This window comes from Nelumbo nucifera, chromosome 1, assembly GCF_055504915.1.
Source record: "Nelumbo nucifera cultivar China Antique chromosome 1, China Antique-T2T, whole genome shotgun sequence".
NCBI lineage: Eukaryota > Viridiplantae > Streptophyta > Magnoliopsida > Proteales > Nelumbonaceae > Nelumbo > Nelumbo nucifera.
In genome coordinates this window covers 47,669,695-47,685,836 of record NC_142649.1, presented here as the reverse complement: position 1 = coordinate 47,685,836, position 16,142 = coordinate 47,669,695, and the positions used below count along the sequence as shown (strand labels likewise).

The 16,142-nt window shown below is 38.6% G+C and overlaps 1 protein-coding gene across 1 annotated transcript in view; it reads right to left on the bottom strand.

The window, feature by feature from the left end:
* LOC104590425 (Adaptin family protein) overlaps positions 1 to 16,142 on the bottom strand; it is a 75,737-nt gene that overhangs the window by 32,379 nt on the left and 27,216 nt on the right. Inside the window, exons 3-8 of the mRNA XM_010249092.3 lie at positions 14,598 to 14,813; positions 14,337 to 14,447; positions 1,768 to 1,965; positions 1,537 to 1,668; positions 604 to 660; positions 381 to 497 (exon numbers count right to left, since the gene is read on the bottom strand). Coding sequence (XP_010247394.1) covers positions 381 to 497; positions 604 to 660; positions 1,537 to 1,668; positions 1,768 to 1,965; positions 14,337 to 14,447; positions 14,598 to 14,813 — 831 coding nt within the window. The remainder of the gene's footprint in view (positions 1 to 380; positions 498 to 603; positions 661 to 1,536; positions 1,669 to 1,767; positions 1,966 to 14,336; positions 14,448 to 14,597; positions 14,814 to 16,142) is intronic.

Sequence of the window (16,142 nt, the reverse complement as noted above, 5' to 3'; positions counted from 1 at the left end):
TCCTTTTTTTATCTTTTATTTTATGTTGATGGGCCTCACTTAATGGGCCTGTTATTTGTTCTTATTTTATTTTCTTTATGTAACTGCCAAGTTGGCCGCCCACTTAAGGGTATACTTGTCATCATCAATTTGTTTTAGAATTTAATGAAAATAGGGTTAAAGGAGAAGGGAGACTAATTCGACTTCTTCTTCTCTTACCTTTTCTCTTCAACATACACAGCTCTTGCACTATCATTCAGATTTGATTTGTACTGTTAATCAATGATTTTAAACCTGATATTAGAGGACTGATTCTCATCTTAGTATAAGACAATCCATTCAATGGAAAAAATGCAATACAAATTGCTAATAACCCAGAACCCGCAAATTTTTATGAATACCTTGACAATGTCATCACTTGGGTGTGCTTCTGCCACATCACATAACTTTCCAGTGATATAGGATGCAGAAAACTTTCCATCTGCAGTTCCATATTCCCCCAAGACCCAACAAATTACCTGCAAGTCAGAAGTGTTAAGAGAAAGAACCAATACGTTTCCAGCATTGTTTGCATGCAGGAAAACAGATGAAAGAATGAAACCTAAATAGAGTAAAAAGAAGTACTTGCAGAAACATAGATGGAAGCTTTGGCTCACTAAGAATGCGTAAATATGACTCCACCTGCATCAAACAATAAAGTCGTCAAAATTAGGTAACAGAAGTTCAGAGGGGAAAAGATGAAATGGCAAAAGATCAGAGAAATTGAAAGTACTGCCGTTGTATAAAAATATCTTATCTATGTGAGTTGGTTACATATGGAGAGTCTTCAATGGGGTATGATGCTGGACAAAAATGGATGGCAAGTCAACTATACTAAAATATTGGTATTCATCAGGTTACCCATTTTAAGAATCTCAACTATACTAAGATTGGGTTTGGGCTCAGGCCCATTCAAAATTTAGAAAATGGTCAACCCAACCCAGTCCAAGTTGAACTCTATTCTAAAATATGGGCGCATTCATGGTTACTATCCCTATCTTGTGTGAAAAAGGTGCTAGTGTGAAACTGTACAATATGCCATCACATTTGTTATCTCCCTCTTTTAGTCTGTTTCTTTTCCTAGAAGGTCAAATATCAATGGTAAAATTTTCTTTCTTCCATGTAATGCCAACACTTGCTTTGATAAGCAGCTTCATGCCAATGCCACTACCTAATATGAAATAATTCTTCAAAAGCACAAAGGTTACAAAACTAGTGCAGTAAGGAAGCTCCTAAAATCAAGCAACAAACTGCTGCTTATAATTTTTCATTAAGGTATAAGAATTACTGTTATATCATGAAAGAAGAAAAGAAATCTGAATCAATAACTCATTATAAGAAACTGAGTCAGAAAATATCCTTAACAAGTAACAATTTAACATACTGCAAAGAAAACAAAGTAAATTGCTAATAGGGTACATCCTATCATCTGAAACCCAAACACACTGATCATGCATTAAAAGCATATAAACCGAGTTCAATTATACAATTTGATGTTGAATGAATTTAGTTACATACAGCAGAAGATCTCAGTTGATTATCTGTGCCTTCATCATCATCTCCAAAACCTTCTGCAATTAGACGCATTAGATTATGTGCAACTTTAACATTGACAAGATCACCAGCATGTTCAAAGACTTTATTCATGGTCTGCGAAAAGAACATGATAGAAGTGGCTTAGTGCAAGATCCAACCAGGAAAAAAAGAAGTTTCTTGACAACTGAATCAAGAATCTGGAATGGCAAAGACCTGGATAAACCAATGGTTGCTTGGTGCAAATTGCTCTGCTAGTTCAACACATCGAGATGCTATTTCTGTTTTATAGTGATTATCATTAATGCTTATCATGTAATCAATCATACGATCAACTATCACCTCCACATTGGTGGACTTGGTCATTTTAAAGAGGAGTTCAAATGTCTTCCGCTTTAAAGTATCATCTGGATCCTGTTGAAGAAGCATGTATTACAAATCAGAAGAAAGTTGGCATAACTCAATTAATAATAAATATCAAATGTATATGAATAATATTACAAGACTACTTAAGAAAGATGTTATAACCTATATGTGTGTTGTTGGTATCTAATATTGATATGAGGTGTCTAACATGTTTCTGAATATCTTTCTGGAGTTAATGGAAGTAAGTACTAGAGAAGATTAGAGAAGATTAGAGAAGTATGGGACTGTGCAAGAAAAACAGAAAACTAACAAGAGAAGATTAGAGAAGATTAGAGAAGGAGAGAGAGAGAGAGAGCTGCGGCAAGGAGAGTTAGAGGATGAGAGGTTCGAACTAAACCTCCCCCTAACACTCTAATAATCTTTTATTAAGTTAATATTTGAGTAATTACAAGAGAGGTCCTTAGTTGGACAAGAAATTACAAAAAAGGAACATAGAAGAGTATGGGCCCAGAATAAGGCCCATTACAGAGAAGAACATAAAGATAATATAAAGTAACAGCCTATGGGCCATTCGGCCCATCTTCTCTACACTCCCCCTCAAGCTGAGCATAGATGTTAATCATGCCCAACTTGCCAGTGTCATGCTGAAGCCTTGCCTTGGGAAGACCTTTGGTGAGGAAATCTGCCAATTGTCCTTCAGAGGTAATGAATGGAAGACACACTTCACCTGAAGAGACTCTTTCTCGGATGAATTGTCTATCAACCTCAATATGTTTAGTTCTATCCTGTTGTACGGGGTTGTGGGCAATGTTGATGGCAGCCTGATTATCACAGTACAACATCATTGGCTTGTTATAATCAATCCCGAGTTCTTCCATCAATGACCTTAGCCACAACAGTTCAGAGACTCCATGTACCATGGCCCTGTATTCTGCTTCTGTTGAGGATCGGGCCACAACTGATTGTTTCTTGCTCCTCCAAGAGACAACATTACCAGCCACCAGACTACAATACCCTGAAGTAGATCTTCTGTCATCAATATTTCCAGCCCAGTCAGCATCAGTATAGGCTTCGAGTTTCAGATGTCCATGCTTGGTAAACAGAATCCCTTTTCCCGGAGAGCCTTTCAAATAACACAGAACTCGTTCTGTAGCTGCCATATGAATATCTCCAGGTGCATGCATGTACTGGCTAATATAGCTAACAGCATATGCAATATCTGGCCGAGTCATGCACAGGTACAGAAGCTTCCCAAGAAATCTCTGAAAAACCCCTTTGTCTTCCAACAATCCCATCTGAAGTAGACAGTTTGTGACTCATATCAATAGGAGTTGCAGCTGGTCTAGCACCCATCTTCCTAGTTTCAGAGAGCAAGTCAAGGACATACTTCCTTTGGGAGATAAGAATCCCATTCTTGGATCTAGCAACTTCTATGCCAAGGAAGTATCTCAATTCCCCCAGATCCTTAATCTCAAATTCTGTACAAAGGAAAGACTTAAGAGCACGAATTCCTGAGGCATCATTACCAGTCACAACAATGTCATCAATATACACAATGAGATAGACTGCCAGGGATTCACTTCTCTTCACAAAAAGAGTATGATCTGACTGTGTCTGAGTGTAGCCAAATTTAACAAGTGTTGTTCTAAATTTCTCAAACCATGCTCTAGGAGACTGTTTGAGGCCATAAAGAGATTTCTTCAATTTGCATACCTTTCCTTGCATCTCATTTCCATACATTCGTGGAGGGAGAGACATATAGACTTCCTCATGTAAGTCACCATTCAGAAATGCATTCTTTACATCCAACTGATAAAGGGGCCAATCAAAGTGACCTGCCAGAGATAAGAGAACTCTCACAGATGTCATCTTCGCAACAGGAGCAAAGGTCTCCAAGTAATCAATCCCATACGTCTGTGTGTACCCTTTGGCAACCAGTCTGGCCTTGTACCTCTCAATAGTCCCACCAGCCCGGTATTTAATGGTAAAGACCCACTTGCAACCAACCGGATCCTTCCCTTCAGGCAAATCCACCACTTCCCAAGTATCATTTTTGTATAGGGAATCCATCTCAGATTGCATGGCATCTCTCCATTCTGAAATCTCAAGAGCTTCTAACATAGATCTAGGAATAGGGTTAGAAGCAACTAAAGAGAGATAAGCAAAGTATGAAGGAGAAAGTAGGTCATAAGAAAGGTGTTTGGAAATGCAGTGTGCAGTGCACTTCCGTTTTCCTTTCCTAACAGCAATAGGAACATCAAGATCCGGGAAAGATGGTTCCAAAGAGGTTAAAACAGCACCTGTTGACTCATCTGCGATTGGAAGTGTATGGGGCTCATTTGCTATAAGAGAAACAACCTACTCATTCCTGAACCTTTGCCTTTGATACACCTTGGGATTGTGGGTAGGACAAGGAGGTAAAGAGATAGGAGCACTAGGATAAGAAGAATGAAGTAACTGGTCCTCCCTTGATTCATTTTGTGAGGACACAGGCTCATCAAGAGACTCAACTGGGACAGGGAGAGGAAGAGCAAACACTTGTGACAAACTCTCCCCCTGTTGACAATGTCCTTCCTAAGAGGACCCATAAAAAGGAGAAAGTTCATCAAAGGTAACATCCATGGAGACATATCGAGTGCCAGTCTTTGGATCAAAACAACAATAACCCTTTTGTGTGGGGGAATAACCAAGGAAGATGCATTTGTGGGTTTTTTGTTCAAACTTATGTCTCTGGGCACTTGGAATGTGAACATAACAGGTGCAGCCAAACACACGGAGAGGAATCGGGAAGAGATCCTTGTCTGGATGAAGAAGACTGAAGGGGGATTTAAACCCTAGAACCCTAGATGGCATACGGTTTATGAGATAGGTAGTAGTGAGAACAGCATCACCCCAAAATCTTGTGGGAACATGTGAGGCAAACGAAAGGCTCCTTGCAACTTCAACAATATGCCTATTTTTTCTTTCAGCAACTCCATTCTGTTCAGGGGTTCTAACACAAGAACTTTGATGAACAACTCCCATGTCAGAGAGATACAAGGATAAACTCTTCTCAAAATACTCTTTTGCATTGTCAGATCTGAAAATCTTGATTCTGGTATCAAACTGAGTTAAAACAAATTCATGAAATTGCCTCACAAGTCTTGGGACTTCTTCACAAGATTTCATTAGATATATCCAAGTGAATCTAGAAAAGTCATCAATAAACAGGATGAAATATCTGTAGCCCCCCATAGAAGATAAGTGGTAAGGCCCCCACACATCAGAGTGCACAATATTAAAAAGTAAAGAGGATCTTTTATTGCTCAAAGGGTAATTGTTTCTACAATGCTTTGATAACTAACAAGACTCACAATTAAGACTGGCACACTGACTCCCTTAAACAGTTCAGGAAATAGATGACTTAAAGCAAAAAAAGACAAATGACCCAAACGACAATGACTCAACATGATTCGACTGACAGACTCTGACAAGGTAGATCCAAAGGCAGCATTCTTAGGATGATCAATGCAATGTCCAGGAGTGTCAAGCAGGTAAATTCCATTCGCTTCATGGCCACTCCCAATCACCTTCCGAGACTCCAGGTCCTGAAAAACACAATGAGAAGGAAAAAAGGTTACACAACAATTCAATGACTTGGTTAAAATACTTACAGATAACAAATTAGTATTCAATCTAGGTACATGAAGGGTGGAGGATAGGAGTAAGGCGTCCGTAACCTTGACAGTTCCCTTGCCAGAAATAGAGGCAACAGAGCCATTAGCTAAGGTGATTTTGTCACGACCAGGAAGCAAATCATATGAAACAAACAAAGTGGAAAGATTGGTCATGTGATCAGAAGCACCTGAGTCTATGACCCAAGGGATCTAAGGATTACCTGAGGTGGTTGCATGGTTAGCAAAAGCCCTTATACCTGAGTGAGCAAATGCAGTGGTGCCTGAATTTTCTGAAAGGTTGGCTGATGAGGTCACTCCTTCAAGATGGCTGATCATCTTTCCAAACTTTTCATACTCAGCCTTCATGGCTGCCAACTGTGCACAGGCAGACTCAATTTCAGCATGTGTACCCGTTGCTGCATTTGCACTCCCTGTCTTCCTACTATCATTTTTCTTCTGAAATCGAGCAGGAACAAGTCTGGGATGTAATTTTCAGCACTTGTCCTTGGTGTGCTTTGGCTTCTTGCAATATTCACGGACAACCTCTTTCTTTACAGTGCCACTGGGAGCCCCTATAACTCCTTTGGGTTTAACCCCCATATTTGCAAATGCATTAGTGCCAACTCCTTGAACCTGTACCTGTCTTCTACTTTCTTCACTACTGACTAAAGCATATGCTTGTGATAGTGAGACACTTTCCTTGGACAGAATATTTTGTTTTGTGATGTCATATTCAGGGTTTAGCCCAGTTAGGAACTCAAAAACCCTATTCCTTTCAACTAATTTCTTGTAGGTCTCTGCATCATTGGGAGTATCCCATGTCACTGCCTCTATTAGATCAATTTCTTGCCACAGAGATTTCAAGGTGGAGAAATATGTTGCAAGGGATTTCTCCCCCTGTCTCAGATTCTTCACATCACTCCTTAGTTTATAGGCTCTGGCTACATTCAGTTTCTGGGAGTATGTTTCTACAACACTATCCCAGATTTCCTTAGCCGAGTTCATCCAGAGATAAATGCTGACTAATCTGTGGCTGCATTGAATTCACAAGCCACCCAATCACTGTGTAATTCTCTTGCACCCATTTCTCATAAGAGGGATCATCCACTGGGGAGCTTTCTTGCTCCCAGAGATAAACCCCCACTTTCCTCTACTGCAAATATGAATTTTTACGGATTGTGACCAGGCCAAATAATTGGTTCCATCCAGTTTAACTGTAATTACAGCCAACAAGGAATCAGTTGTAGTTCCCGAAGTATGTCCATATTCAGCAGTACTCTTGTTCTCAATTTCTGAAAAGTCCATTATGTAACAACTTCAATTAGGGTTTCGGCAAGCCTCCAATAGTATACTAATTTTAAATAACTCAGATTGAGTTGAATCAACAACAAACACAACAACTCACAAACTCAGTTCAGGCCTGACAGCCGTGAGAACCAAGTTCGGTGGAAGCACTTTCAAGAAGAAGAAGGCCTGATTCAGCCTTCAAGGAACAATCAGCCGACCTCCAAACACTATGTATTCTTAGTTCCCAACAATCCAAACACTATGTATTCTTAGTTCCCAACAATAATTTCCCAAAGAGAACAAAAAATATAATCCAAGTACTTAAGAGGCCTTTTTACAAACACTATGTATGCAGCAGTCAACACTTCATTGTTAACTAGCAGGAATCACTTCAAGAACACTCTGTATAGGTCCAAGAAGTAGCTGAACAAGTTTCGGCCACTTGGCAGTCCAATAAGATAAGAAAATAACCCAGAAATCTCTGAGTAAAAACAGTCCAGCAACAACCGAACAGTAGAGCAGATATAGAGGAGTTTCGAGTACTTTAATAGCTCCCCAAATCAGAAAAATAACCCAGCAACAACTCAGCAATAACTGAAGCAACTTACAGTCGTATGAATCTCTGATTTGAGCTTCAAATCAGGCTGAACAATCTATCTCTCTGATTCTTCTTGGTCACCGAACTAATCTCCAAGCGAATAGAGTCTTGGGCACCCTTCAATGACCTCCAAGAGTTAGGCAAGTGAGTCTAAACTTCCAGCCCTAAACCACCCTCATGCAATCGGCTGGACTACAACCACATGAGAGCCACGCCAAGCTCAGTCCCGCTCTGATACCAAGTTGAAAAACAGTCCTAGAAGTATGGGACTGTGCAAGAAAAACAGAAAACTAACAAGAGAAGATTAGAGAAGATTAGAGGAGAGAGAGAGAGAGCTGCGGCAAGGAGAGTTAGAGGATGAGAGGTTCAAACTAAACCTCCCTCTAACACTAATAATCTCTTATTAAGTTAATCTTTGAGTAATTACAAGAGAGGTCCTTAGTTGGACAAGAAATTACAAAAAAAGAACATAGAAGAGTATGAGCCCAGAATAAGGCCCATTACAGAGAAGAACATAAAGATAATATAAAGTAACATCCTATGGGCCATTCGGCCCATCTTCTCTACAGTGTTGTTGGTATCTAATATTGATATGAGGTGTCTAACATGTTTCTGAATATCTTTCTGGAGTTAATGGAAGTAAGTACTAGGAAAAACATACTCAGTAGTTAAGGTAGAAGAAAGTGGAGATTATTTTTCTTAGGTGGAAAGGAGAATGCTAGAAGAGGAGAGGTTGAAGAGCCTTGAAGATAAAGTCAAGTCCTACACGTAGGCTATCCTTCTGATAGGTGAAGATATTATATGGTAATATAAGCGATCTGGCTTGGAAGTTATTAAGGAACTTAACAAAGGAATCATAGGCGGAAGGATAAATTGGTATGGTATGTTTGTATGTTAGGTTATAGAGATTGAGGTGATTGGGGTTAAGGATTTGATAAAGGAGTCTTAGGCCATGTTTGGTTAAATTCTCATTTTTGCTCATTTTCACCAAGAATGAGATTCCATGATGGGCATGAATAGGAAAAAATGAGAAAAAAAGAGAAAATATTGCTGTGAACCAAATGCTTTTTTCCAAAAAATAAATGAATTGTTTTTGAGGCAAGAATGAGAATGAATTTAGATTTGTTTGGTTACAATTTCCATTCTCATTCCTTTTGAATTATTTTTTTGTGCTATATTTAGGTGCGATCATTTGTAGCCCAGATTGGAAGCCTAGCTCGATCCAAACCAAAAATTTTCTAGATTGGGCCAAGGTTTTGCTTTCAGTCTGGCCTGGGCTGCATGGGCCCACATTAATAATTACCCACATAATGGGTCCTGCAAATAAAACCTAACTTATGTGTTTTATCACTATAATAAACTAGGCCAATTTTAAGACATCATGGACTACTAATTGAAACTCAAATTTAAGAATTACATTACAAAAAATAAGGATCCAACAATCAGCCATAAGTCAATCAATGCAATTATAAGCCATGACAAGAATCAGAAGATAAGCCTATTTGTTGTCTTTAAGCCTAAGATTAAGAACCAAATAGTGAAAATGATACAGGTCAGTGCTATCATAATGTGTTGACAAATGCCTGATGCTCTTGACGCCTTTGAGACTTTGACAGTTCTTTTTCCAAAACTTCCTATATGAGCAAGAGTTGGAGTTGCTAATGATAGATCAATGTATGCAAGTATGTTTCTTCAACAACATGGAACACCGCCTATCACACCAAAGTGGTTTGGATAAAAAAATGAAATTCCTGCCACTTTAACATGACAATCTCAAACCCACTTGGCTGATCTGTATGCATAAACATGTGTTCAGGTTACCCAAAAAAAGGTGGCCTTACATTAAGAGCCAAACAAAATACAAAAGAGATTGGAATTGTGGTGCCATTAAGATTATGAATCAACTTTAAGAACCTATACTCAAATCATTAGAAGGAGAATCATATGCTGCAAACCAGAAACGAAGTATTACTCTGTGCGTGCCAACCAGATGGCCCTGCTTGCAACTAGAAGTTTGGGTGCTCCCAACCTAAAATCAGAGTTGGAATAGATCACATGTGAACCGCTTCTAGCAACTAGAAGCAGATGGCCCTACTTGCAATCATCGGAACCCTAGCACCAATTAAAGGAGGGGCTCAAGCTTGGGTGCTCCCAACCTGACCTCAAAACTATTTTTCCTTGTCTTTAATTTCTATAGGCAAACTACCAAATTACAAACTAAACCTGAATCATAAACTAACAAGAAAACAACTCACACAAGATAACAAAGAACAAAAGAAAATAAAACAGATACAACTTCTTAGGACTTGCTGAAATCTAGACATCTGAACAAAGTTTGGAAATAACCCAGAGAATAAATTCCTGTCCATATGGCTCTGGTGTTTTGGTGTTGAGATTGATGCACTTTAACAAGAGTAATTGCAAGTAAATATGTTGTTCGCTTGTATGCCACTTTCAACCAACACACTGTATAGCATTCTCATTCAACCTTGCTCTCTAGGATTGATGTCCATGAAACAACATATCCTTCCATCATTCTTTCAAACACCTTATGAGCCTCCAATAATTTACCAACTCTCAGATAACTAGAAATCAAATTATTATCTACAAACATCACAGGAGATCTTAAATATTTTACAATGATTACATGTAATCTTCTTAGTTCTCTCACAGCATAAGACAACAAAATCAAGGAAGCAAACACATCAGGATCCCTCAACATAGAATCAGATAAATTGGCTCCTGGGTTTTGTCTAGAATGGGGAACATGGTAGAGGTTTTGTAATTTGTTGAAAACAAGCAATTTTGACAAGAAAATGTCAAAAACAATGATATTTTATGAGATTCTTGTACTACTTATAGTTTGTCCTAATCTTTTTGAAGACTAATAAAAGGCATTTTATTAAAAAGAAAAAAAGGTTGCAAAGTAAGAGGTGACAAGCAGGCACCTCGACAATAATTAAAAACCATTAAAAACAAACTAGAAACTGATACAAATCTGAAATTCAAGTACATTCCACAAGATCTCCCCCAAATCTGATCTGATAATCTGTTCAAACTCTGGGATCACCAGACCGACTCTGAGATGAAATGCCCAACTAAAGCCACCAATGCCTCAGTAGTTTGAAACAACACCCCCTGACAGGTCAACTCTATTGGTTAAAAGGCTTCTGACCATGTTCTCACCAGAGTTCTCTTGTTTCTCTTCCTCAATCTCTCTAATACAGCTTAACAACCCCATCCTTCTCCCCTCACCAAAGTTCTTTTTTTTTTGATAGATAACAAGAAAATTTTATTGAAAATGAAAAGCTGAATACAAACTAAAGGCAGGTGTTAAGATAACATAACCAGACCCAACAACTACTTCATCTAACCGCCTACAACAAAGAAGAAATCAAGATAGAGAAACATGAGAAAGCACAAACACAGAAAACACTGCACCAGCCAATCAGATCCTATGTACAGATCAATCTTCTGCCTCATCAAACTCTTCTGGACCTCCTTCCTCATCCCAAATTTCTCCCCCTAACTCTTCCGGAACCTTTCTCATGCTTTCCAGCTTCCTCTTCTTCTCCATAGCTTCAAAAGCTCTTCTAGCAAACTCCTCCCCTCCTAAAAAGAACAAATCCAAAGACTTGCTAATTTCCACCTCTCTATCAACTAGAATCTTCCAAGTCCTCTCCTCTTAACTCTGTTGCCTTATCCCCACCATCACTTGACTCACTTCATCAGAAACCTCTTTCAAAATAACATTGGACCAATTTGTTTTTTTCTGAACCGTTATGCCCTTTCAACTCCACCAAAGGGGAAACCTTTCCAGGCCCTTCGGAAGAGAGGGACAACTCCAAACACTAGTTCTCAAGACTCGAGGAGTTATTTTTGACCCCTTTTTCTTCTGTAAATTCTTTTATACTTATTGGTCGGTCCAGCTCCCACCAAACCATCTTTCAGTCTTGAAAATACCTTTGTAACATGAATCACATTAAGCTTGTTTGAACCTTTGGTCTTCTTAGGAATCGCCGGGACCTCACCACTTCCAACCAACCTCTTCTCCTTACCCCTACGACCCTAATCCAATCCCAATCTTCCAACAACCACTTCGGAAACCTCATAATCAACACCATTCCTAATTAACTTATCTTGGAGGTTCGAAGCAATCCCGTTTTCTCCCTCAATTTCTCAAGAGCCACTTCCTACCTCAATGATGGCTCCTTCCTCCCCTTCCTTGATTTTGGTAACCGTATTATATTTGTTAGGAGTGGTAAGTTCATGGTAATACAATTTTTTTATGTGGATGACATGGTATAACATGCAATGATATGACTTAAATTTCAAGGTTGAACCATTGAAGCAGTATCTAGCTACAGGGTTTGAAATAAAAGACCTTAGGGAACTCAAGTATTTCTTGGGTATTGAAGTGGCAAGATTAAGAAAGGACATTTTCATTTCTCAAGGGAAATATGTCATTGATTTGTTGAAGGAAACAGGTAAGCTTGGTGCACAACCAGCACACTCCCATAGGTCCCGATCATAATCTTTATAGTAGCGAGAGTGATGTGTTGACGAACAGAAGGATGTATCAACAACTACTGGAGAAGCTATTACCTCACCAAATATTTCCTATTCTGTAAGTGTGGTAAGACAATACATGTATCAGCCACAGATGTCTCACTTGGCTAATGTAGAAAGGATATTTTGATACCTGAAGGGTACTCCTAGTGTTTTTTTTTTATCAATAACAGAAACTTTCATTAAGAATTAAAGGCATTTACAACGGTGACTAGGGGAGGGGTAAGCTTTTTTAGCCCACCCCTAGCAAACAAATACAACCCAAATTACAAAATAGCCCAAAACAGTGGTTCTCTTCCCACCCCTTGTTTAGCAAGAGTATCCACAAATGAGTTAGCATTTCTTTTTTACTCATTGTAACTGAATCTCCACACCTTGTACTAGCCAATTGAACATTCCTTTTTCGTTAGCAAACTTTCAAAGACCAATCTTTTCTTTCTGTAGTCATCCTATAACCAGTTTTGAATCCCCTTAACAATGAGCTTGTGGCTTCCTAGCTCCTTTGCCTTTTTCATTCCTTCTAGCACAGTCAAGACATCAGCTCAAAGTGAATCGCCTACACCAATAGGACCCACGAATAGGGAATGACATTCCCATCCTCATCTCTGAAGGTTCCCCCAATTCCAGAAGGTCCCGGATTACCTTCACAACTCCCGTCAAAGTTCAGCTTGATAAAACCAAAGGCTAGAGAAGACGAAAGGGGACTCTAATCTTGGTTTTAGTAGGAGCTGAATTATCCACTTCCTTCCAATTGTTTCTCATCATATCTGTGGAGATATCCTCAAACATTTCCATAGATTTCACCCAATGCACCACTCTAATAGTAACTGTTTCAATAATGAACTCCCTATTCCTCTCCTTTTCATTAAAATTCCAGACACAACTAATCTCCTCACCCTTAGAACAATATAGTATCATCAACAAACTGTAAATGGGTGATTGGTACCCTATCTCTGCCCATCCTCCATCCTCTCACTAAGTGTTTCGAATCAGCCCTAGTTATTAGTCTGCCCAAAACTTCAGCAATTAAGGTGAACAGAAATGGGGAAAGGGGGCCCCCTTGTCTAAGACCTCTAACTATAGGAAAATGGTCAACCACTGATCCATTCACCAGAATAGAGTAGTACAAGAATCAATACAACCTTGGATCCACTTGCACCATTTTACCCCAAAACCAAAGTTCTCCAAGACCTATAGTAAGAAGGACCAATCCACCAAGTCATAGGCCTTCTCTAGATCCAACTTGCACACAACTTTTTTCCCAGTTCTTTTCATGTCCTCAACACATTCGTTGGCAATTAAAATCTGATTCGTTATTTGCCTAGTACTAACAAAGGCACCTTGGTTCTAGGAAATGAGGTGATATATGGGTCATCATGGCATCTAGGATAGAAGCCTAAACAAATATTGGGTTGGATCTATGGATGGTAGGTAATATATGGTTGATAGGAAATCTACATCTGGATAATCCACATTTGTAGGTGGCAACATTGTTTGTTAAGAGGAGTGAGAAGTAATCTGTGGTTGCTAGGTCGAGTTCTGAAACCAAATATCATGCAATGGCTCATGCAGTTTCTGAGCTATTATTGGCTAAGAACACTTATGACTTGGTTGAAAGTTGTTTTCGAAGACTAAATGACGTTATCTTGTGACAACCAGGATGCATCAACATTTCCAATAACCCAATTCAGCATGACTAAACAAAACACAGAGGTCAGTAAACACTTTATCTGAGAGAGAGTAGGTAGTAGTAAGACCTGCTTACGTTTTATGAAGTCTACAAATTAATTGGCTAATTGCTTGACTAAAGGTGTACCACATTAAAAATGGAAGACAGCTTGTGCAAGTTTGGCATGTATAATATTTATGCCTAGCTTGAGGAGAAGTGATATAGGGTGGCTGTTTAGGGATATGTTGATCCATTTAATTTCTTTACTAATTGGTGGAAATATGTAATTATACACATTTTTACTATTCGGTTAAAAACCTAATAAAAAGTATGTAGTGTTGACTTTTTTGCCTCTAAAACATTGTTCTCCTCTCTTATTTCTCTCTTCTTTTCTTCTTCTTCTTCACTTTTCAATCTTATTTCACCCAAATGAACTTCTATCATTTCAGTTGCTGATCAAAAAGAACAAAGGAAAAGGGATGTTTATGAGTTCATTCTAAACAGATACAATAGCAGACCAAATAAAGACATTCTAATCAGAGACCTCCTTGAACCACAACAGCCATCTAGGTTCTAATATAGCATAGTATGTTTATGAGTTCATTGTAAAAGAGATGTTTCAAAAAGTTTTGACTCTCACCTCTAGGCAGTCAATCACAGCCAGCTGGTGTTCTTCAGCAATGTCTGGATTTACCTTCATAAGTCTACGAAGGGCATCAATGCCTAAATATTTTAGATTATGATTGTCACTCTGCTCATGAAATAAAATGTATTAATGATATTAGTTTTCACACAGAAAAAGTCATGAGAACAATAACATAAACTGGACCTCTGCATAATAAAACCATCAATGTCCCTTTCAATTTCAGAAAGCAAAGGGCAAACAGTAGATTTAGCAGACCTTCAGAAATCTAGAAGTAACTTCAGCAGCAGAATCTAATAATTTAGGGCTTGGATGTATAGAGGAAACACAACAAATGCACTCATACAGGACAGCATTTCCGATGTTGCTTGATGAATCACACTTCCTGAATATGTCACCAAGAACTGTATACATGTGTTCACTTGCTTGCTTATCACCACTGCCCAGCAATGCCAGAATTTTCAGTAACCTGATCTGCATGGCATAAAGTACAATTATTGAACAAGTAAATAAAGATTACAAACCTTGTCCCTGCTTGGATTGCTTAACTTTTTCAAAACGTTTTCACATCTCCATAGAGCTAAGACAGAAATATTAAAGCAGGAAATTATAAATATTACATTTAAAATTAGAAAAAAGAAAAAGATACATATTCCTCAAATATCTACCTATCTATATAATTTGTTGAAAAAGAATATTTATGTTTTCTTCTAATAAATCCTTTTTGTATTGTCATATTGGCATTTGTTATTTTTGCAGGGGTGGTGTTGTGTTCTCTTCTTCTATTTTCATAGTGATTTGAGGTACACTAGTTTTCCCTTAAGTCTCTTCTAAAACAAAGATCCCAATTTAATCCCGAAGGAGAGAGTGTACCCATTTTTGATACAACTTCCCCTTTAAGATTAGAGAGGGCAAAAGGTTCAGAGAATTGATTTTTTAGAGGTCTTTCCCCTAAACATAGGTCTTCCCAAAACCAGATTTTATCACACCTTCCCACATCAAAACAGTGGAAATAAGAAATAAAGGGTAAATCTCATGATTTTCTTTCCAAGGATAAGCTGAGGAAGAGTAAGGAGCTAATTTAGAATCCAAGCCATTAACCTCCATACCATGAATGCTTTCAATAACTTTGTGCCACAACTTGTGTCTTTCAAAGGGAAATCTCCACAACCATTTCCCTAGCAAAGCAATATTCCTAAGTACAATGTTCCCTAAACCTAGGCCCCCATTCTCTTTTGGCTCACAGACCTGTTCCCATTTAACCAAATGGTCCTTTTATTTCCTCTCCCGATTCCCACAAAAAGTCCCTCATAGATTTCTCTAGTTGTCTAGCTATCCTAGTCGGGATATAGAAAGTGGATAGGAAATAGGTAGAAGGTTTGGTATTGTTACTCTAACCAAGGTGATTCTTCCTCCTAACGAAATATAATTCCTTTTCCAGAGAGCCAGTTTCTTTACAAACCTCTCTACCGCTGGCTTCTAGAAACCATCAAACCTAGGGTTTCCCCCCAAGGGTAGACCTAAGTAGGTTAAGGGCCAATTCCTAACCTCACAACCCAGCACTTCTGCAAATCTTATGAGTACCCCTTCTTCTAAATTAATTCAAGCAATTCCACTTTTATTCCAATTGATTCTCAACCTTAAGATACTCACAAAGTTAACAATCAATAACTTTAATTGTCTCACCCTTTCTAAGTCAACATCCTCACAAAGCAGAATTGTATCATTAGCAAATTGAAGGTGGGATACAACTACTTGATTTATACCAATCCTCCAGCCCTCTAAGAATCCCTGACCATCCTC